The sequence below is a fragment of the Drosophila serrata genome, unplaced genomic scaffold, assembly GCF_035046125.1.
Source record: "Drosophila serrata isolate PLE 108 unplaced genomic scaffold, ASM3504612v1 contig_3, whole genome shotgun sequence".
Lineage (NCBI taxonomy): Eukaryota > Metazoa > Arthropoda > Insecta > Diptera > Drosophilidae > Drosophila > Drosophila serrata.
In genome coordinates this window covers 55,485-77,544 of record NW_028256901.1, presented here as the reverse complement: position 1 = coordinate 77,544, position 22,060 = coordinate 55,485, and the positions used below count along the sequence as shown (strand labels likewise).

Genomic DNA, 22,060 nt, shown 5'->3' with positions numbered 1-22,060 from the left:
TATATATAAATATCTATATATTTGTTTAAAAAATATATATATATATATTTATAATATATAATGTGTTATTAAACAATATATTGATTAGTTATGCAAGAGATCTTTAAGAAGGGTACTTTTTATTCATTTTTATTTAGCATTTCATATTTTGTTCTTAAGATAACTGCTTTCCTTTCTTGTTTGAATTTTTTTTAATCATAAAGAATGATTAAATCCAAAGTAAAAAAATGAATGAATGACTTTTTAAAAAACGTTTTTCTAGAAAAAATGTATAGGAATTAATAAAATCAACATGATTACCTTAAAAAACGTCTTAACGAGAGTTTTAGTCAGAAGCTTGTAAAACAGTCAAGGAGTCATTTCCGACCCTATAAACCATATATATTCTTGATCAGCATAAACAGGCAAATCTTTCTAGGCATAAAGGAGCGAAACAAATTTTTGAAAAAATTTTTCAACATTTTTTAAGGCTTTTTTTCATTATTAACATTTTGAAAAAACGTCAAAAATTTAAATAGTTTTAAAATTCAACTTAAGTATGCAGACTTATTAATATATTAAAAACTAGCACAGAACAGCTTTCCGAATTGAATTTTATGCTTTTTTGGCTTAGTTATGAGTTTTTTAGATTTTGATTTGTAGAACAAATTGTCATATAAATATAGGTAAATATCGGTTCAAGAAATGGCATTATAATTTCAGTCAGAAGCTTGTTTCGGTGTGAAAAAACCATTTCCGACCCTATAAATCATATATATTCTTGATCAGCATCGAAAGCCGAGTCGATCTAGCCATCTCAGACAGAAAAAAGTTTTGAAATTTTTTTTGTGTATTTTTATGATTCAATTTTTGAATCTGTGAAATTTTGGAAAAATGGAAAATTTCAAAGTTTGTTTAAATGTTAAATTGAGTATGCAGATTTATTAATATATTAAAAACTAGCACAGAACAGCTTTCCGAATTGAATTTTATGCTTTTTTGGCTAAGTTATGATATTAGAAAAACTTTGATGTAAGCAAAAAAAAAAGCATATAAAAATATAGTATTTTAATAATTAATAATAATTTCATATAGGTAGACTACACATATCTGGGGTTCTCTTACAAGTATAAGAAATGCCAAAAGTAATAAATATTTCTAATTCCACCAAAGAATCTTTATCAATAAAGCAGAATTATAATCTGCATAAGATGTACAAATACATTTTATTTGATATTATTTATATATTATTTGTATTATACGTTATATTATATTATTATTTATATATATATTCTGCATTTATATAGATATATATGTATTGAAATATTTTATATACAAATCTAGAGTAAGTTTTGATTATTGATTCCCCAATTATTTAGTTTTTGTTAAGCTCCTTCGATCAATAGACAGAGAATATTGACTTTGTGTTGCAATCGATTGTCGCCGGAACTGCTAATTGCTGCCTGTCAGATCTCCCTCTTTCCAGTATCTTGGGATATATTCCGCCCTTTGATATTTGAGCCACTTTGCTAATAGCCTGGCCCCCTCGCTTAGAACACATGTTTGTGTCTTTCGCTTCGCCTTGGCTGATAAAAATATTCTTAATTGTAGTTTCGCCTCGGACACACAATGTGTGCGGTCGGTTGTCTTTTGACTTTGCTTTGATTTTGCGTTGACGTAAATTAGAAAACGACTAAAAAAAAACAAAAAACGAAAAGCAGCAACAACTAAAAAAGTGTGGGAAGTACTAGGAAATCGTTGAGTGGCACCCCTTTCCACGTCGCCGCCTCTGTGCCATCCACTTTTAACCCCTTTGACCTCACGCTTTCCACGCGGCATTGTCTGAGGTGTGAAAAATGTTCCTCGTCGGCGTTCAACGAGTGCAGTTATTGTTTCACTTGTTGTTGCTGCACTTTTCCCCCCCTTTTTTTTATGTTGTTGTTATTGTTTTTTTTTGCATAATTTTTTGTGTTTTTCGTTGGTTCGTTTTTTTGGGCACTTTGTCACACTTTTTCGCTTTGATTTTTTGCGAATTTAAAAGTCAATTAAAGCAACTTGACGAACGAAGTGCCGAGTGCCACTCAAGGGGTTAATTTGTCCATGTCGCTGGGTGTGTGTGAGTGAGTCTGTAGGGGTGTGAGTTGGGTTTTTTTTAGTGTAAGTGTAAGTGTGCAGCGTTGATTCACAGCAGCGATATTCGCATTAAGCGGAATTAGCCGCGATTATTTTTTAAAAAACGAAACGAAATTCATTCACCATAATTCACACAAATAAATAATGAAATAATTATAAAAGTCCAGACGGAAATAATCAGCCAGATATTTTGAAACAGTAAAGCTTTAATTTGGATTTTTATTCTTATTTAAATTAAACTGTGTTTGGTGCTTTGAAATGTTCATTTTAAGTATTATTTTGTATAATAAAAATGGTGAAGAAATTCTGTTAAATTCAATTTTATTACCCTAAGGTTTATAAATATAAAAGGCTTAGTTTTTAGCCTAAAATAAGCCATTTAAAATCAGTTTTTTGGACACCAAAAACAAGGCAAGGTTAAGCCATTTTCTTAACAAATAAATTCCACAATTCAATTGTAAAAAATAATTGGAAAATATACATTTTTCTAATTCGTTTTTCACTCTTTTTATAGATTCCTTATAGCCAAGTTAAACTGTACTTAGTACTTTTGTATATAAGCATTTGTATTCATGTATTCATAAGCCAGATATTTGTGCCTCGTCACAGGGCAATCAGAGCCAGGCAATTCGTGCTCTAAAAAATGATAAAAAACAACCCAAAAAAGTCACTGTGAATACCAAAAGGGGTTTATGTCCCATATACAGCTAGTAAGACCCCCTTTTTTTCTGTAAAGGCACGCCCCTGTGCTGCGCTAATTTTATAACGCAAATAAACACGATTTGGCACTTGAGTTACCTCGGCGGCTGCTTTTGCTTCTTCAGCGGCTCGAAAGTGGGATTTCGGAGCGGATTTGGCTTGGTTTTATATATATACACAATTTTTGTATATTTTTGGTTTTTGAAACTGACATTTTCAGTGGCTTTCACCGGCAGCAGCAACAGCAACAATCAACAAAAACTACGACTGCTAATTATTCATGAACGGCCATCTATCTGGCTATTTGGAGTGGCGGCTACTCAGCAGTTTTTTCCCCCTTTTTTTAGGCTGGAAATTGTTTCAATTGCCGGCCACGATTGTGATTCACCTGGTCGAGAAATGAGTGTATTCACTGTGGATAAAACACACTGAATACACTCAAAGAGTTGAGCATTTTGCATTGATTTTTACTTGGGAAATGCAAGGAAATGCAAGGGTTTTAGGTGTAAAATATATATAATATATTCAAAAAATAATAAGGTGGTATTGTTTTAGTTTAAGGAATTAATTTGATTAATAAATTGATTTATTTTCTCGTTTATTTAAGTCACTTTAACTTTGTTTTTTCACTTTCTGCTCTTTGAAAAAAGCTTTCTCTGTTTCTTATTTATTGTCGGAAAAAAGCCTTGTTAAATTCCACAATTACACTGCTCAAAAGTCTCTCTGTTTTAATTAATTCACTTGATTTTCACTCACGACGCCAGAGATCTATGAATGTACTCATGAACTTCGATTGCTGAAGGGAACTGGAGCGGCTACTTGGCATGACCGCCGGCGGTTGCTCACGATCGCCTTGTGGGGTCCTCAAGTAATAGTTTTCCCCTCCCTTTTCCCAACATTTGCGGGATTTTTCCCGCTACAAGTTCGCCGCAAGTCCCCAACCCTTCCGGTTAAGCAAAAAAAATATATGAAAAGGAAAAAACGAGACCCATATCAGCTATTGTCGGGCGTTAATCAGTTTATAAATACTTCGTCACTTGCAGTTTTCCCCCTTCTGTTTTGCGTTTTGTTGGTTTTTTTTCTTCTTTGGATTTTGTTGTTGTTTTATTTATTTGTTCATATTCTTTAGAGAAATTTTTGCGCCATATATTGGATATCAAGTTTCGCCAGCGAACGGAATTCCTGGTAGAGAGCTAATAAATGCGGTTTGATTGTACGAAATCATCATCAGGAAGTATCGAGGTCGTTTCTATAATACTCTTCCAGAAGGTTAAATATATATAATATATATAATTTTTAAATTTTATTGAATAAATTAAAGATAAGATAAGATCTTATCCTATCATTAATTAATTTATTATCCTAGAATAAATTAAATATAAGATAAGATAAGATCTTATCATTAATTTACTCTATAAAACGAATAAAGATAAATAAAAGATATATTTTAAATTGGAGCGTTAGTTAAAGTTATAGATATAACAATATACAAATAGTTACAACTAATTAAAATTAATTAAAATGTATTAAAATTAATTAAAAATTAAATACAATTCAAATGTATAAATGCATGCCTTATTTTATATATAATTTATTTAACTTGATATATAACTTAATTAATACTTTATTTTACTTTTATTATCAAATGATACATCTTCCTTTATTCTTTAACTATCCTAACATATTCAGTGAAATGTACTACAATTAAATAATCTTAACCCTTAGTTGCCAGGGTATCCAAACTTGGTCTTGATTAACCCGACCTTCGTTCTCATTATTACTACAATTATTATTACTATTATTATTATTATTTAGCCTTCGTTTATGTCGGGTTTCCCATTGTTTCTCCGTTTCTCGAAATGCGTCACCGAGAAACAATTGAGGGTAACGCCAGTCGCAGTTTCAGTTCCCGAACCCGAACCCGATCTTAAATACCAAAAAAAAAAAAAAAAAAAAATATATATATATATATATATATATATATAAGAAAAAAAAGAAAATAATAATAAAAACAAAGCGGAAAGCAAGCCCAAACGAGACGAACGCCTTGAAACAATGAAACATCGACCAGAAATTAGCGCGGTTGTCTGTCAAATTTGATTTTGCTTTGATATGTCACTCCCCTTTGTTGTTGTTGTTGTTTTTTTTATTTTCTGGCTCAAGGGGTTAATGGGGAGTAGGGGGTTAAGGCGGGCTTTCGGGGGGGAAACTGCAAGGAGAGCTTCGTCGAAGAAGGAGAGTCTCGACTTTGACATCGAGGTCGCCGATTTGCATTTCTGAGTGTCAGCGATACACTGAAAAAGGAGACTTGCATAATTCTTTATGTACAAAATAATAGAAATATTTCTTTTTTTAAATTATGAAATAAATTAAGGAAATAGAACATAAGTAAATATATATAATTGTAATAAAATGTACTGATTTTTGTACTTCGGATTAACTTTTAATGGTGCTCAGACTGGCAATGTTTTTTCTCTCTGTGTACAAGTGTCAGGCCATGTGCATGCTTCGTCCTTCTTCTCCTTCTCGATTTATTGCGCTGTGGGGTTAATTCGGAGGCCCTTGTCTGGCTAATAAATGCCAAGTAAGTTCCATGGGGCACAGTGGACTCTCAGCGGATGAAATATATATTTAGTCAGTATATATATTTAATATATATCTATTGATTATATACAAATATGATTTAGGCCAAATCAAAGTCTCTTAAATATTATAACTAAGCCAAAAATGCATTAATTTCGATAAGGAAGGCTGTTCTGTTCTAGTTTTTAAAAGGTTAATAAATCTGCATACTCGAATTTCTTTTGAACTATTTCAATTTTTGTCCATTTTTTAAAATGTTAATAATGAAATAAAAGGCTCAAAAAATATTGAAAAACAATTTCAAAAATTTGTTTCCTATTTTTATGCTTAGAAATAATCCCCTATTTATGCTGATCAAGAATATATATGGTTTATAGGGTCGCAAATGACTCCTTCACATTCTTTTAAACTTCTGACTGAAATTATAATACCAATTTTAGTCGATATTTCGATATTTTTATATGACAATTTTTTCAACAAATCAAAGTTAAAAAAACTCATAATTAAGCCAAAAATGCATTAATTTCGATTCAGAAAGCTGTTCTGTTCTAGTTTTCAATAGTTTAATAAATCTGCACACTCAAATTGAATTTTAAAACTATTTAAATTTTTGTCAATTTTTCACAATGTTAATAATGAAATAAAAGGCTTAAAAATTGAGACAAAAATTTTTTTAAAAATTTGTTTCCCTTTTTATGCTTAGAAATATTCGCCTGTTTATGCTGATCAAGAATATATATGATTTATAGGGTCGGAAATGACTCCTTCACTGTTTTACAAGCTTTTGACTGTAATTATAATGCCCTGAAGGTGTATGTAACATTAACATTAAGGAATACTTACATGATGTTCTAAATGATTTGCTATTTTACCTTTGTATATATTAAAACTTTTCTTATATTTATTTTTATTTTCAGGATTTCCGCAGTTGAAAAACTTTGCCGCCGGAGCCGGAACTTGTTTGCCCGGTAAGTTCACTTGAAGCTTGAACCAATTAATTCCGAAAGCCCAAAGGTAGGCCATGCATATATGTACATATATGCGAATCCTTTTTGCCGATCCTGGCGAATATCCTTTGACCGTCAGAGGTCGCTGCGGCCTAATTAATGGGAATTCCTGCGCTTCATTTCGAGCGTCCTGGCGTCCTTTTTAGGGGGCGTGGCCCGGCAAAGGGAGCCAAAAAGGGTTCCCGTCAGCGTAAATTTCACATGTCGCGCACATAAATTCTCCAAATTGCTAATAAAATAAACAATTTAGCTAACGGAAAAGAGAGAGAGAGAGCACACACACATGGGGAGACAAAAGTCAAATAATGAAATTTTCATTTTCATTTTGTTGCATTCGTAACGGGCAATAAATATTTTCAACATACGCTTTTATACGCAATTTGCACGCGCATACATCTCTCCTCACATGTCCTGCGTGTCCTTCTCCCTCTCTCTCTCTGTCTCTCTCTGGCTTAACCCTTTTCGACACACACACATATGAACAAGGAGAAACAAAAGGCAAAAGGCGAAAGAAGTGCAAAGCTCACACACACACACACATAAACTTGTCTAATAAGAAACGCTCTGGAAAAACTGGTTTGAGTGGCACAGAGGCGTTGTTCGAGGAGGGGGTTTCTCTTGGCTTACAGAAGGGGTCGCAATGAGTGCGCCAATAAATTGAAATGTCTGCCAGTGGAACGAGCTACAAAGGCCTCGACATATGTCAGGACATCAGCCAGAATTGATGGAATACCTGAGGATGGAAAAAAAAGGAAGGAAATCGAAGAAAAGGACGAATTCCTTGAATACTTTTGTTGTTTTTCTATAATTAAATTTGCTTGATCTCATTAGCTTATTGATATTATATTTCTAGACAATAGAAATCAATTTAAACCTTTAGTTTTACATTTTTAGTTTGGCTGAAGCGACTTTTAATTCAATTTTAATTGAAATGAGTTTAATTCTCACTTGAGTTTAGATTTGTTTAACAAATTAAATATACAATTTAAGAGTCTGCCTTTGTGCCTGAAAATGCAAAAAGATATTGTACACTAGGTATATTTTTTATGCATATCTTTTTGTTATTATAAATATAAGTTATGAGGTATTTATTTAACAAATTAAATATAAAATTTAATGTGCTTAAAAGTACACAAAGATATTATACACTAGGTATATTTTTTATGCATTTCTTTTGGTTATTATAAAAGTTATGAGGTATTTATTTAAATTTTCTATCGATTATTTATTAAGTATTTTTATATTGGTTTTATTTGATTAATATTATCATTTATAGGTACAGACAATCTTTTCTTTACACAAAAAGTATTTTGTCAGTAAAAGATTTTGCTGAGAACCTGTAAATTTGTAATTTAAAATATCTAATTGTTATGAAGAAGTTATTTATTTACTTCTTATACTTTTCATTAATTATAATAATAATATTTTCTTTATTTTCTTGTTAGTTTATTGATTCATTTCATTTAGAACCAGACAAGGTTACCTTGTTTATATTTCTCTTCCAGAAGAGTTATTAGAATTTTATTTACCAAAGTATGGAAAAACCTTTTAATACTTAATATAATAATATACTTTACTTAATAGGTATTTTATATAATTAAATTATTATTAAAATATTATTCCCTTATAAACATATTTATTTTAAATCCCTCGCTTAAGGCTGTTGCATCCTTTTAGCCTGTTGGAAGAGCTCTTAACTCTTTCATTATTTTTTTTTTGTCAAGATCTTGGGCCTACTTAATTGCCCTTTTGTCACTGTTGTTGCTAGTGTTGTTTTTGTTGTTGTTTTTATTGCTGATGATGTTGCTCCTCCTGGTGCAGTGAGTGGCTCCTCCACTAAGACTCTAATCTCCGACTGGGCCTGGCAACACGAACTTGGCCACTTGGCCACTTGGCCGCGCATTCTTTCCATTCTGTTTTTATGGGGCGAAGTGCCCTGCTTGAGTCCTCCACTCGACGCCTGCATTCTTGCAGAGAGCGCGCTGGGAAAAGTCTCGGAAAAGCCGAGAAAAATGAAGGAGGAGGAGCAGGAGCAGGAGCAGGAGCAGGAGCAGGAGGAGAGCCACTTTTGAGCCATTTGCTGCGAGCAGATTGCAAGACAAGATTACACAAAAGCCAAGGAAAAGGCGAGTGGGAGTGGGAGTGGGAGTGGGAGGGACTGAGAGACTAAGACTGACAAGTAGGGCAATTTGCCTTGAAAAGGGGGTGGCAAAGTGGGAGGCTGCTGCATCGTGTTGCACTTGTCATGGCCAAGATTTTAATTGGCATTTTTTCCCCCGTTTGTCGACTGCCCCCCCGTCCCTCCCGAGTCCTTTCTTCCCGAGCGTGTCTAAGTTTTATTTGCTGGCCATGTCGAATGGCAGCCCCTTCCCCTTACCCAGGCCCAAACCCTTAATTGAAACACGCAACACAAACAAAATAATATATCTGTATATATAAAAAAACGATGTATAAAAAAGAATTGTTTGAGAGAAACACATTGAGGCGTGTGTGAAGCGAAACCAATCGCATTTCATGTCGCACCAGTTTCCTGAATGCGTAAACATGTTGCCAAAAGATGGGTTAACACACAGGAAAGGCATGGGGGTGACGACAAAGGGTTAAAGCATCCCCACCTGTTCAGAGAAAAACATCAGTTGGTCACACTAACAATTGAGATATCAGGTTGGTTTTTTGACTTATCTTAAAATTTTTTAAAATGGAAATTTAATTAAACTATTATATTAGTCTTTATCTTTACCTCTCTTATTTCCTCTGCTTTAAGTATACCTTTCTTCACCTCTATTTCTATATCTTCTGCTTTAAGTTTTATTATTTCAATATTTTACTTTAATTTTTCTCAAATTAGATCCAAAAATTTGCACCTTTTTTGTACAGGCTGGCAATAAAAAGTGAAAGAGCAAACATTTAAGTGCAAAAATTGTGCTACTTTTAGTTTTTTTGTTGTTGTTTTTGTTGCTGTTCATTATAGTTGTTTTAACTGTTGTTGTTGTTAATGCTGCTTTGCACTTAAAGTAAAGTTCGCTGAGTTCACCTTGCGCCGGTGAAGCGGAAAGGTGGCCTAAAGTGGGGCCAAAAAGCGAACGGGGAAGAGACAGTTAGCGGGTTAAAATCACTGACAGGGGGTTAAGGGGACACAGTGATATTAATTTGGCTATTTTCCAGCCAAAACAGACGCTATTTAAGGTTTAAAATAGCAATTTAAAGTGGTTTTAAATAAAAAAGAAATATGCATATATGATTTTTAAAATTATCTTTTTTCATAATATATTAGAGTTTAATTTAAGAAACTCTAAATACTGCATACTTTACACTTGGGAATTATAAGCAAAGCAAAGTAAAATTTTATGAAGAGATGATTAAACTCTCTCTTTTTCTTTTTAGCATCCATTGTGCTAAAGTTTTAAACATAATAAAATCTATATAATCCAGGAATTAATTTAATTTAAAGGTATCCCCATTTTCTCACTTAATTTTAAGAAGTGTTACCAGGTTTCAACAACTATTTTTAACATTTGCAGCACTGCGAAAATAAGGCATTTGGGACAAGAGCAATCACGCTAACCAATTTTGACACAAAGCTGGCTAAAACGCTGTCGTCCCCCAGGTGGGGTGGGTGGGTTACCCCCCCCCAGGTGGGTGGCCACTTCAGGTGTTGGTCTCCCTCCCCTCCCTTCCTCCCTTCCACCAACCCACCCCTTACCCGTTTAGGTGGCGCAACAATGGAGCTTTGCTGCTAAGGCAAAGGCAGTCAGTCGCACGACAAGCTAGGAATCTAATTAACAATTTTCCATTGAGTGCGCAAATTACGAGGAACAGCAACGAAGGAGCGCGCCAAGGATCCATCCGTTCCAAAGGGGTTATCCTCACGCGACAGAGATGGAGATACAGAGAGAAAGAGAGAGAAAAAGAGAGAGAGTGGGAGAGTGAGCGAGAGAAAGAGTCATAAAGCGTTGGAGAAAGAGATAGACAGCAGCAATTAGACGGTGACGAATGCTGGACAATGTCAAAGCGAATTTTCCTGGATAATTTCCAGACAATCCCCCCAAAAATATGCATGGAGAACCAGTTTTGGGATTTAATGGGTACTAAAATATTGAAAGTATCAAAGGAACTATATTTTTTATATAAAGTATTAAGAGTATTATGAAGATAACTACTAGATATGCTGACGATGAAACTGAAACCTTGTATTATATTAGAAACTGTTCTTTGTTGACTTTAAAAACCTCAAGAAATTCTTGAAGAATGTGTAAACTAATGTTTCTATTAGATTTTTAATCTTATTATTAAATATTTTTCAATTTTTCCATTAAGTCTCCCCAAAAATCTCCATAAACCTCTTTAATCCAATCCAGACAACTCTTTAAGTTAACCTTGTTGGCTTTAACCGATGTGAAAGTAAGCTGACTGGCGAAGCTGCTAATTGGAGCATTTACTGGACCCCTTTGCAATATATATATTATATAGCTATAGCTATAGACTCTCTACACCCCCCCCCTGGCCGATTTCTTGCGTTTGTGGTTTCTGTTTGATTCCTCAAGCAAATAATTCAATTTCGTTTCTAATTAGTACGAAAAAGGCGAGCGAAAAATGAGCAGAAAACCCGAATGGTAGAGAAGGGGGCGGTGGGTAACACACACACACACACACACCAGTGTTGCCAGGTGATGAGCGCCCATATAAGCTAGATTTAAAAAAAAAATAAGCTAGAATAAGCTAAACAATTTTTAAAAAATGCGAAAAAACAAGCTACACCCAAATATGAGAAAACACGAAACATATAATATATATTATTATATTATATGAATATGTTATTATTAAAGAAAGTCTTAAAAATATGTTTTTAAAGTAAGCACTTAAAACAAATTAGTTAATATTTCATCAATTCCTTCATGTTGTTCGTCGCCGAGTGTTCGGCAATGAACAAACAAAGCGCTGCTTCCTGATCCTGAGTCTTGCAACACTTAGCCGGAAAATTTATTTTTTGCGATTCAGCAACTGATCTCATTGATAAAATGTGCTTTTTCGATGCCGCATGCTGCCTGATTTAAAAAATTTTGGCTGATATTGTCGACTTACAGTAGCAACAATATGCTTTGGTTCCTTCTCCTGGCACTTAAATTCGTTGTTTTGGAGCCAAGCATCCCGAAAAATCTGTTTATATATAACTTTCGGCATTTTGAGGACACGCTTTACCTATTTTCACAACACAACAAAATTATTGGTGGTAACACTTCAGCCAACAAATCGATCTCCGATGACACTTTCGATTAGAAATAAGTTCACGATCACATAAAATGCACATAACCATCGGAAAAAAAGAACAAACTCCAATATTTTCATGCTATAAAGCATATTTTTCGTAAAAAACATTCCGTGGATGTCAAAAATACATAAAAAGCTAAAATATGCTAGATGAATTTTAAAATAAGCTATATTTCAAGCTATAAGCTAGATGGAAATTTTTCAAGCTTTTCTAGTTTCAAATATGCTAGAACTAGCTTATAATAAGCTAACCTGGCAACACTGACACACACACACACACACTCGCACAAAAACGCAGCCACTTTGGTGCTAATGCAAAAATGCAAATTGCAAATTTGCGGAACTGTGAATCCCCTTCAGTGGCGACGGCTCTGCCTCTGCCTCTGCAGCTCTGCCTCTGTCACAGTCAGCGTCGACGTTGCGCCGCTGCTTGGCTCTGGGAACTCAGCCACTTTATTAGCGTATTTTGCCATGCAACTGTTTATGCGACACACACACACACACACACACACACACACATACGCATGCACACACACTCATGCCACACACGCACACACTAACCCACACCCACACTGAGGCGAGGAATTAGTCATTTTGTTGGTTACTTGATGCATGGCGTGAAAAGCAGGGAAAAGCGGAGAAAAGCGGGGCCAAGCGGATGCCGGGAATGTCCGGAAAATAATGTAGATGGGAGCAAAAATAGGGGGTGTGTGGAAATTTTCGGGAGGAAACCGTAGTGAAAAGCAGGGCACCAGCAAAAGTTACACAGAGAGGAAAAAGGTCTCAGATTTTTAAGACAATATCAAGATTTTGAAAATATATATTTTATAATATATTGTATTATTATTATATAAAGTAAAGAGGTAATTAAGAAACAAATAAATTACTAAAAAGGCAATAAAAATATGAAATCGATGGATCGAATGGGAAATGAAACGAATTAAATAAGAAAATAATATAATAATAATATAGTATAATATGATATACTCATAATAATATAGTATAATAATATAAAACTCTTTAAATATGATTATTATTAATATTATTATACATTTAAGGATCATTTAAATAGTTTTTCCCCTGGTGTAAGTGTGGCCAGGCTAACAAAAATGGCGTAGCTTCCGAGACTGAACAAGTGGCAGTGGAACGCCAGAGAATGGAACGGATACGGGAAAAATGGGATGGTGGAAAATTAAGAGGAGAAAGAGAGAGAGAGAGAGAGAGAGAGAGGGGAAGGGGGGAAGGCTTCGTGCTCTCTCGCTCCCCAAGAAGCGACAACATTTTTTATGCGCTTTTGAGCAAATTAGATTTCCTAATTAAATTTTCTAGTGAAATGCGCATAAATTTCATAAAACTCACTTGCCGGGAAGCGACTTTCTTTGTGCGAAGAGCGCCACGAATGAGGGAAAGGGATAGATAGCGCGAGGGGGAAAGAGAAAGCTGAAGAGAGACGGAGGAATGTGTTGTCGCCTTTCATTTTGTTGGCGACATTTTTTTTTTTTGCTCTGGCATTTTTCGCAGCTGACGGCATCGTCATCCTTTCGTCCTTCATCCTTCGTCGTCGTCGTCGTCGTCTGCTTAAAGTAATTAACTAAGAAAATTTTAATTGCTAATATGTTGTGATGCATGTGCGTGTGTGTTAGTATGCGTGTTGGCATGCTGCCATGGCTGTGTGTGTGTGTGTGTGTGTGTGTGTGCGTGTGTGAGCTCATTAAAAGCGAACTAGAGATCCCTACCCACCTTTGTGCGTCCTGGAATTAACTAATTCCGCTCTTTGTTTTATATTAACATAATTGTTAATTAGATTTTGGGAGCTAACAAGTTGGAATATGAAAATAAAATCACTTTTGAGATTTGATATTCCTCACTTTGTTGACCAAAAGTAACCTTAATTGGACAGTAAATCATTATTAGGTTATGGGGAATAATAATCCAATTCGAGTTTGGTGAAATGCACACCACAAACGTTAATTGAAAGGAACTCAATTTTCCTTAAATATTTTCCTGAATTCGCTGACGAATTGCCTTCGAATGCATTCACATGACTGACTGGCGGTGGTAGGTAATTCAAGATGCAGTTTTCGGCCTTCATTACACGCATTTCCACAGCCCATATTTCACGCACATTTTTAGCCGGAAAAAGTGAGGCTTCTCCTTCATTTTTCATATCGAATTTCTGTGCAAATTGTTTTTCCTTTTTGGAATATGTGTATGTTTATTTTCGGTATTGTTTTCCCCACTTTCCCAACGAGTGGTCCAGACCACTCGATCATCATCATCGCCGATTTGTGTTTTCTGTTTTCTGTTTTCCGGGTGCTTCAGGCCACAAAAGTTCGATTTGGCCAAAAACACTGCTGCTTGGCAGAAAGTCTGCAAGTCCTTAGGTCCTTCAAATCCGCTAAGTGGCGATTTGGCCATACAAGTGGCTTCGATCCAACGTTTACTCCGCCGGCTTCGATTCCAACTCCAACTCCAATTCCTCCTTGGACTCATCTCCAGACTCATCAGAGGCCCCATCTTCCTCATCATCATCGATGATGTGCATGCTGTGTGTATAGACTGCACTGAGAGAAAAGAATTATATAAATAAAGTCTATAGTTAGTAAAAACTTAAATTATTTAATAGGTTTCTTAATAATTCATAGAGTTACTGAGGTTACTGACGCAATATATCTTAAGGAATGACTGTTTTAATTATATTTAACTTTAATTTAAGTTAATTTAATATACATTTTTCATATTTTGCTACACATTTTTTCGCTGTGCATTAACTCCACTGACACTCGTTGAAAAACTCAAACTCAAAACGCGCCTGTCAACGCTGCTACCGCCGCCTGTCAGCTCCTTCCTTCGATCCTCGATCCTCGCTTCTTCAGTCCTCTCCAGTGATCCCTGCTCATCCTCATTCCCCAGCTTCATCTCCCTCTCCCCCTGCCTCTCCATTTCCCTTCCCAAAACCATACTCCTTCGATGCTTTCACTTTTCCCCGCCTTTTCACAGCCTTCTCAAGTGGGGTTTTCCTTGGAACAAAAGATGATGTGCGGTGTGACAACCTCCCCCCAGAAAATAAAGGAAAAATAAAAAGAGAAAAGACAAGTGGGAAACTAGATACAATTATTAAATATTTAAAATAACAAGCCGCTAAAACCACTTCAAGTCGCGCTCCAGCGACATGTGTGTTTTCCACTCCAAGAGGGGGAAACTTTGCCAGCCAGGGTTTTCCGGCAGCGGTCGTGGGATACTCGTCAACTAATTTGACAAGAATACATATAGTATTTATAGTTTCCGAAGAGTTTCTTCAGGGCATAAAGTGATACAATTAAGTGGGGAAATGATAATTAATAAGTGGTTATGCTTTACAGGCTCTCTGGCGCCCAAGGACTTTGGCATGGAGGGACTCAATGGCTTCGGTGTGGGACCAAATAGCAAAAAGAAAAAGAAGAAGCGACGGCACAGCCGCACGATCTTCACCAGCTATCAGCTGGAGAAGCTGGAGGAGGCCTTCAAGGAGGCCCACTATCCCGATGTCTATGCCCGCGAGATGCTCTCGCTGAAGACGGAGCTGCCCGAGGATCGCATACAGGTGAGTCATCGTCGTCGTTGTGCCACATTTCCCCCCTGCCGCGGCAGGTAATTCAATATGGGGACCATTGTCCTGGCAAAGGATATCTTTTGTCTGCGGCGGCGGTACTTGCCTTGCCTCCTTAACGAATTAACAAACTAATTACATCCGCCGACGGTGGAGGTGTTTGCTGTTGGCAAAACACAAAAACTCGGCCAGGGAATTTGCATTTCCTTTTGAGAACCAGCAAAGGGGCTATCCCTTTTTGTATTGTTTGGATGTCTCTGCACTGATTTTTCACACCTCCTTTTGGGGCAGCGTCATCGGAGCATCAGAGCCAAAGCATTTTTTAATAATAAGGCAATCGGTAGAGGGGAATCTCTCTCAAGTGCAGCTTCTACTTACAAGTAGTTGCCTTGATACACTGCAAAAAAAAAAGATGTTTAATTAGCTATATTAAAAAGGAGGAATTGTAAAGAAAAGCACAAGTAAAAGGAGTTTAAATTTGCCAGGAAATCTATGCAATTGGAGAGTACAAGACAACAAATTGTGTATCTCCTTGTATCTTCTTGTATCTCCTTCTTTATTACAATTTCTACATAGATTTTTCCTGTCTCAAGTTCTTAATATTATTATCCCATTAATAAATAATTAAAACCCTAATTAAAATAAGAAATAGAGTATGAATTAAAGTGTCCAAGGACTGCGAACAATGCAAAATGCGAAAATCATTTAACGTTCCTGCTGAGCGAGACAGAAAGAAAAAGAGAGAGTGAGAAAGCAAGAGAGAGGTAGACAGAGAGAGAAAGCAAGAGGGGGTTACGAGGAAAAAAACGTAGAAAATTTTCAGCAACGTTTGCGAATTTATAATTAAGCATTTTAATGGCCGTTATTGTTCTAAGTTCGTCCTCCGTGGAAGGGAGAGCGAGATGCACAATCCCTGTGTCTGTGTGTGTGTGTGTGTGTGTGTGTGTCGAGTGAACTTCAACCAAATTGCCACCCTTAAAAGGCAAAGCTCCTGTGTGTGTCTGTGTTTGATTAGCACCAAAAAAAAAGGGGGAAAAACTGCATAATTATGGCGAGATTTCTTCGCGAATTTGCCCTTTTTTTAGGATTTCTTATTTTTTTTTTGTACTCACTCTCTTGCTGTGACTTTGGGTCTTCGAAATCGGTTTTCAGCGGGGATTTCCCTGCATGCTAATGGCAGGCTCTCTTCAAGGATCCAGGCACTTAATCGCACATATATGTTTGTAAGCAGCAGGAAAAAGGACTTCCTAGAGAGGTTTTACCACATTTATCCATGATTTTTACACATATTTTCATTTAAATAAGATATTATGAATGATATTAGATAAGGTTTTGAAGACATCAGAAATAAATTCAAAGCTTAATCACATTTTCATGAGATGTTTGAATTTTTAAATGATAAAAAGTAGTGATTTCTAGCTAAATAATATTTATTTGTGATATTAGCTTAATTTTTGTATTATTTATATTTTATTTTAAAAGACCAACTAATTTAAACTTTAATTAAAGCCTTAAATTCTAACATTTTTACCCATAATCTGTGCTAATTAAACCCTATATATGTCTATATATATATATTTATTGATATATATATATTGACAGTTGTGCGATTAACCCACTGAGCTGGGCCTTAACCCACCACTGCCAATGCTATGCATATATCCACTTACGTTTCAACTACCATTCCGGCATTCTGCATTCTGCATTCTGTATTCTGCAGTTCAAATTGAGTTTCGAGTGTGTAAAATTTTCCAATTACAGGACATGCACATATATATAGATATATATATATATATATTTGTATGTAGATATGTAGAGAGAGAGAGAGAGAGAGGGAGCAGTTTCGAAGGAGCTTTGTGGGTGTGCTTGGGGGCACATGGAGGTCCTGCGTGGCTTTGCGTTGCTAAAAGCGAGTCCAATTAGTAGCATTACTACTAACACTTCAATTCTGGCCACTATTGCGTTTGCCATCTCTGTCCAACTCGGGCAATAACGGCAATAGTCAACAAGGACAACAGCAGCAGCAACAGCAACAAGGACAACAAGGAGCGAACCGGCGAAGGACAACTGAAGTGAAGCAATGGCGCCAAAGTACGGCCATTTTGTGTGCTCAGTTTGGGGAAATCCGAAAAGGGGTTGGGGTTGGGAAAATCCCTTTTGGGGGAAAGTGAGAGAGTGCGAGAGTCCTGGCAGTAGCGTAAATTTGCATTTAACGTTGTTTGCGGTGCCCACAAATGGAGTCTATCCTTGTCACCACCCCACCACCCCCCCTTTTCGGGTGTGTGCGTGTGTGTGTGTTGGTGTGCGGCAAGGACTCAACAGTTAGACGGCCACAAAATACTCGGAAGGACCGAGAACAACCGCAAAAACGATGCACAAGTACAAGAGAAGCCACGACCCAACCAATACTCGACGCAATCAATGCACTGTCAAGCGAAATATATATTTAAAATATAGAAAAAATTATTTAAAAATACAAGAATATCTTAAATAGGAAGTTTAGTAACTATTTTATATTTTTTATAAGAAAAAAATGGACATATTTGGCTTGAACAATTGAATACTTAAGGGAATAAAGTGAGGTATTTATTAGTAAATTATAAAAATAATAATACTAAATACTATAAAATAATAATACTAAAAAATAAAAATAATACTTAATAATATTATTAATATTAGTATTTGAATGAATTAAATATAGATTTTTTGGTAGTAATATTTATTTATTTTCTGTTATTAGGAAATGTAGTAATATTCAATATTCCTTTTTTAAAGACTTCTTAAGCGAAAGAATTAATATTTTTATCAAAGAATTAATATCTGATTATTTTCTTAATATTTAAATTTCCTAAACAACAAAACCCCTTAACAATTATCCTTAAAAATCCTTAAACTCATTTAACCCAATTTTCTTTTTTTTCAGTGTCCTTGTGTCACTCAAAATAACGGCACTATTTGCCAGCTTTAGAAATTTTTGAATTTTTCTGTGTGTGTGTTTTTTTTTGGACTGACAACAACAAGAACAACACACATACACACAGGCACGCACACATAAACAAATAAACAAACACACACACACACACACACACACTATCAAAGTTCGTTCGTCGAATGCGTTGCATATTTTCAGGCACTTAAGCTATTTTCTTGCGAGAGAAACACACTCGCACACACACACACATATGCAGATTACCCTGACAGACGCAACCACACCCGCTTTTCCAGTACCCTCCCCCCCCCTGGAAATCCCCTTCAAAGTTCCCCCCCAAAAACCCCGCAAAAATCCCTCCCAAAAAAGCCCCCTCGAAAAACCCCCTTAAAAACTTGCTTTTTTTTGGTGTGCGGCAAAGGCAACTACGACTACGAACACACACACACACAAGTACACACTCCGTATTGATTTTAATTGAAAAATTGTTAATTTTCCATGCCAGTAGCAGTCACTGCCACGCCCCCACTCTCCAGTGCCTCCGCCCCCAACCCCTTTTGCCGTTGCCCAACTTTTCGAGACACGAGAGAACTTGAGGTGAACTTTTTGTGCTGCCAATTTTCGCACACTCCCTTGTGTGTGTGTGTGTGTGTGTGTGTGTGTGTGTGTGTGTGTGAATGAGTGAATTTGCCTGGGTATTAGTGAGTGTGTGTGTGTGTGTGTGTATGAGAGAGTGTGTTTTGTGCCCGGGTAATTACACCTTTCTCTGTGTGTGAATAAATTTGCAACCCCTCACAAAATTTCAGGACGAAAATTATTCATTCGACTTTTTCGAGTTGACGTCGAAGAGGTCCTTGAGTCGTTTATATATGTATATGTATATTATATCCTTTTTTTTTGTAGGTAACATACATATATAATTTTTGGAATTCCGATAAAGAAGCTAGGAAATGAAAGGATAAAGAAATTCAGGACTAAATCCTAACTAAATCCTAACTTAATACCTTTTTGTGTCAACACAATTGCTTTTTATTTTTAAGGCAAATAAACAAGGGTAGGGAGATATAATTTAATTTATTTTAATAATATATTTATATGTTAAATATATTATTGAAAATATTAATTAAAAATTAATTAAACTTTCAAGAATATAATAAATTATCAGCAGCTGATGTGTTTTTACACTTGCTTTTCTTACAACCTTAATAAATGGGAAAAGGCATTATTTTTCTATAGGTTTTCAATTTGTATCATGTTATTTAGTATCCCATTTAGACCCCCCAATTTTCTCTCAGTGCTTGGCCCGGTGTGGGCCGTCTTTGGGAAGTTCTACGAAACTAATTTACTCGAGTGTCGACGCGTCCAAGTGAACAATGTCTCGATGGAAATAGCAGGCGATCTCGATCTCGATCGGATCGGATCGGTTTGGAGGGAATGTGGCCACGTCATTGGAGCAGCTTGTGGAGTTGGAGTAGCTGCAGTCCGATTGGCAGTTACCGGGCCATGGGAACCCAGCCCAGGGCCCAAAGCCCAGGCAGACTTGCGGCAGACAGGTCGACGGGCCGATGCTGCCACTTGACGCAATGCCGTCTGCATCGCCGGCGATCATTTGTGTGTGCCAGTGTTGGTCATTCAAGAAAATAGCTAAATAAAGCCAAGAAATAGTTTAAAATTTCATTAAATTATATTATATATATTTGAAAATGTATAAATAACTTATTATTCAAGAAATAACTTGACAGGAAGGGCAGGTTTTTGAGCAGTTTATAACTAAGATGAAAGCATAGCTTGTAAATTAGTTTCAGTTATTTATTCTTGTTTATTTTTGTACATTTAAATTTAAATATTATTGAAAATACTTAGGAAAACTAAAAAACAAATATTTTTGAACAATTTTACAAAGAATTTAATAAAGAACAGAGAGAACAGTTTGCTTTAAAGCCTTAAGAAAATAGGAGTAGGACGTAATATAGTTTTTAATCTTTCTTCTTTGGTTTTTTATACTTAAATTCTTCTTTTTTTTATATAGATTTTATTAAAAATTGAAACATATAGTGCATACTTTTTGCTAATAATTTTGTTTTATATATTTTTTAAGTGTTGAAATACTCAAAGACTTGACTCGACAGCACTGATCACCTACCTCAGCTTGCGTTTAACCCCTGTCTGCCCCATTCTTCAGTCTTTTTACCCCATTCTTCGCTCTTCTCTCTTCGCTCTTTATACTCTGCAGTCTTCAGTCTTCAGTTCACAGTCTTCGGCAGGGATTCTCGCCTCACTTTTTTTCTCAGGCGCTGATCGTGAAACTTCTTCATTTTGTTGACTCTGCGTTGAGTACCAATTCGTTTAAAATGGTATCAGTTCTAAGAAAAATATTATTTTTTCATAATTTCTGGAGTGCCTTAATCTGTTGCCGAAGACTTTTCGGTTCGATGTGCATAATCACGATGCGCTGGATCTTGCTTTCTGGATTTCTTTCTGGATTTCTTGTGAGTGAAAACAGACCCTAACCCCATCGTTGGTCGTCGCTCTTTGGCCGGGGTGTTGACATGCCCCGCCGTTGCTGCCGCACAAAATGAAACGTCAATTTCAAGAGTTTTTCCTGGTAATAATTAGTAGCTGAGGTGGGCATTTAAATACTCGTCGTCCTCCATATTTTCCTCGGGTTCTGCGTATTCGTGTTCGAAAATAAGAATACTCGCCCAGCAGCCGAATAATAATGCATATAATTGCATTTTAAGTAGTTGCTGCCTGGAGTATTGTGTTACCTTCGGGCTCATGTCAACCCTGACATCGTGTGGTATTTCTTCTCCTATTTTTTATTTGGTTTTCTTGTGTTTTTTGTGGGGCCTGAAGGGGGGAGCGCTGTACGAGTGGTTTTTAATTTTCCACACTTGAGGTTTCCAGGAAAATGCAACGGAAACGCGAACAGCAAGTGGGTGGCGGGCTACCAATCGAGGGGAAGGGGAGTACCACAAAAAATAAAAAATTAAGAGAGAGTGACCCCAGAGATTAGGGAGCTTAAGGGAATAAATGCCAAGATAATCGTGAAATTTATGATATTTATTATAGAAAAGTATATAAAATGTAACTTAAGAGGATATTTGAACACTTTTTCGTGTAAAGAAATTAAATATTTAAAATATACAGGCGTGAAAATATCCGTACAAAAATATATTTAAACATTTTAGTCGGAAGCTTGTAAAATAATGAACGAGTCATTTCCGACCCTATAAAGCATATATATTCTTGATCAGCATAAACAGGCGAATCTTTTTAGGCATAAAGGAGGGAAACTAATTTTTGAAATTTTTTTTTTCAATTTTTTTTTAAGTCTTTTTTTATTATTAACATTTTGAAAAATCGACAAAAATTGATATAGTTTAAAAATAAAATTTGAGTATGCAGATTTGTTAATCTTTTAAAAACTAGAACAGAACAGCTTTCCGAATCGAAATTAATACATTTTTGGCTAAATTATGAATTTTTTAGATTCTGATTTGTTGAAAAAATTGTCATATAAAAATATCGAAATATTGAACAAAATCGGTATTATAATTTCAGTCAGAAGCTTAAAAGAATGTGAAGGAGTCATTTTCGACCCTATAAAGCATATATATTCTTGATCAGCATAAACAGGCGAATCTTTTTAGGCATAAAGGAGGGAAACTAATTTTTGAAATTTTTTTTTTCAATTTTTTTTAAGTCTTTTTTTATTATTAACATTTTGAAAAATCGACAAAAATTGAAATACTTTAAAAATGAAATTTGAGTATGCAGATTTGTTAACCTATTAAAAACTAAAATAAAACAGCTTTCCGAATCGAAATTAATGCATTTTTGGCTAAATTATGAGTTTTTTAGATTCTGATG

The 22,060-nt window shown here is 35.5% G+C and overlaps 1 protein-coding gene across 2 annotated transcripts in view; it reads left to right on the top strand.

The window, feature by feature from the left end:
* Vsx2 (Visual system homeobox 2) overlaps positions 1 to 22,060 on the top strand; it is a 47,376-nt gene that overhangs the window by 4,478 nt on the left and 20,838 nt on the right. For both annotated transcript variants that reach the window (XM_086837814.1, XM_086837781.1), the window contains exons 2-3: positions 6,312 to 6,362; positions 15,032 to 15,252. In XM_086837814.1, coding sequence (XP_086693940.1) covers positions 6,312 to 6,362; positions 15,032 to 15,252 — 272 coding nt within the window. The remainder of the gene's footprint in view (positions 1 to 6,311; positions 6,363 to 15,031; positions 15,253 to 22,060) is intronic.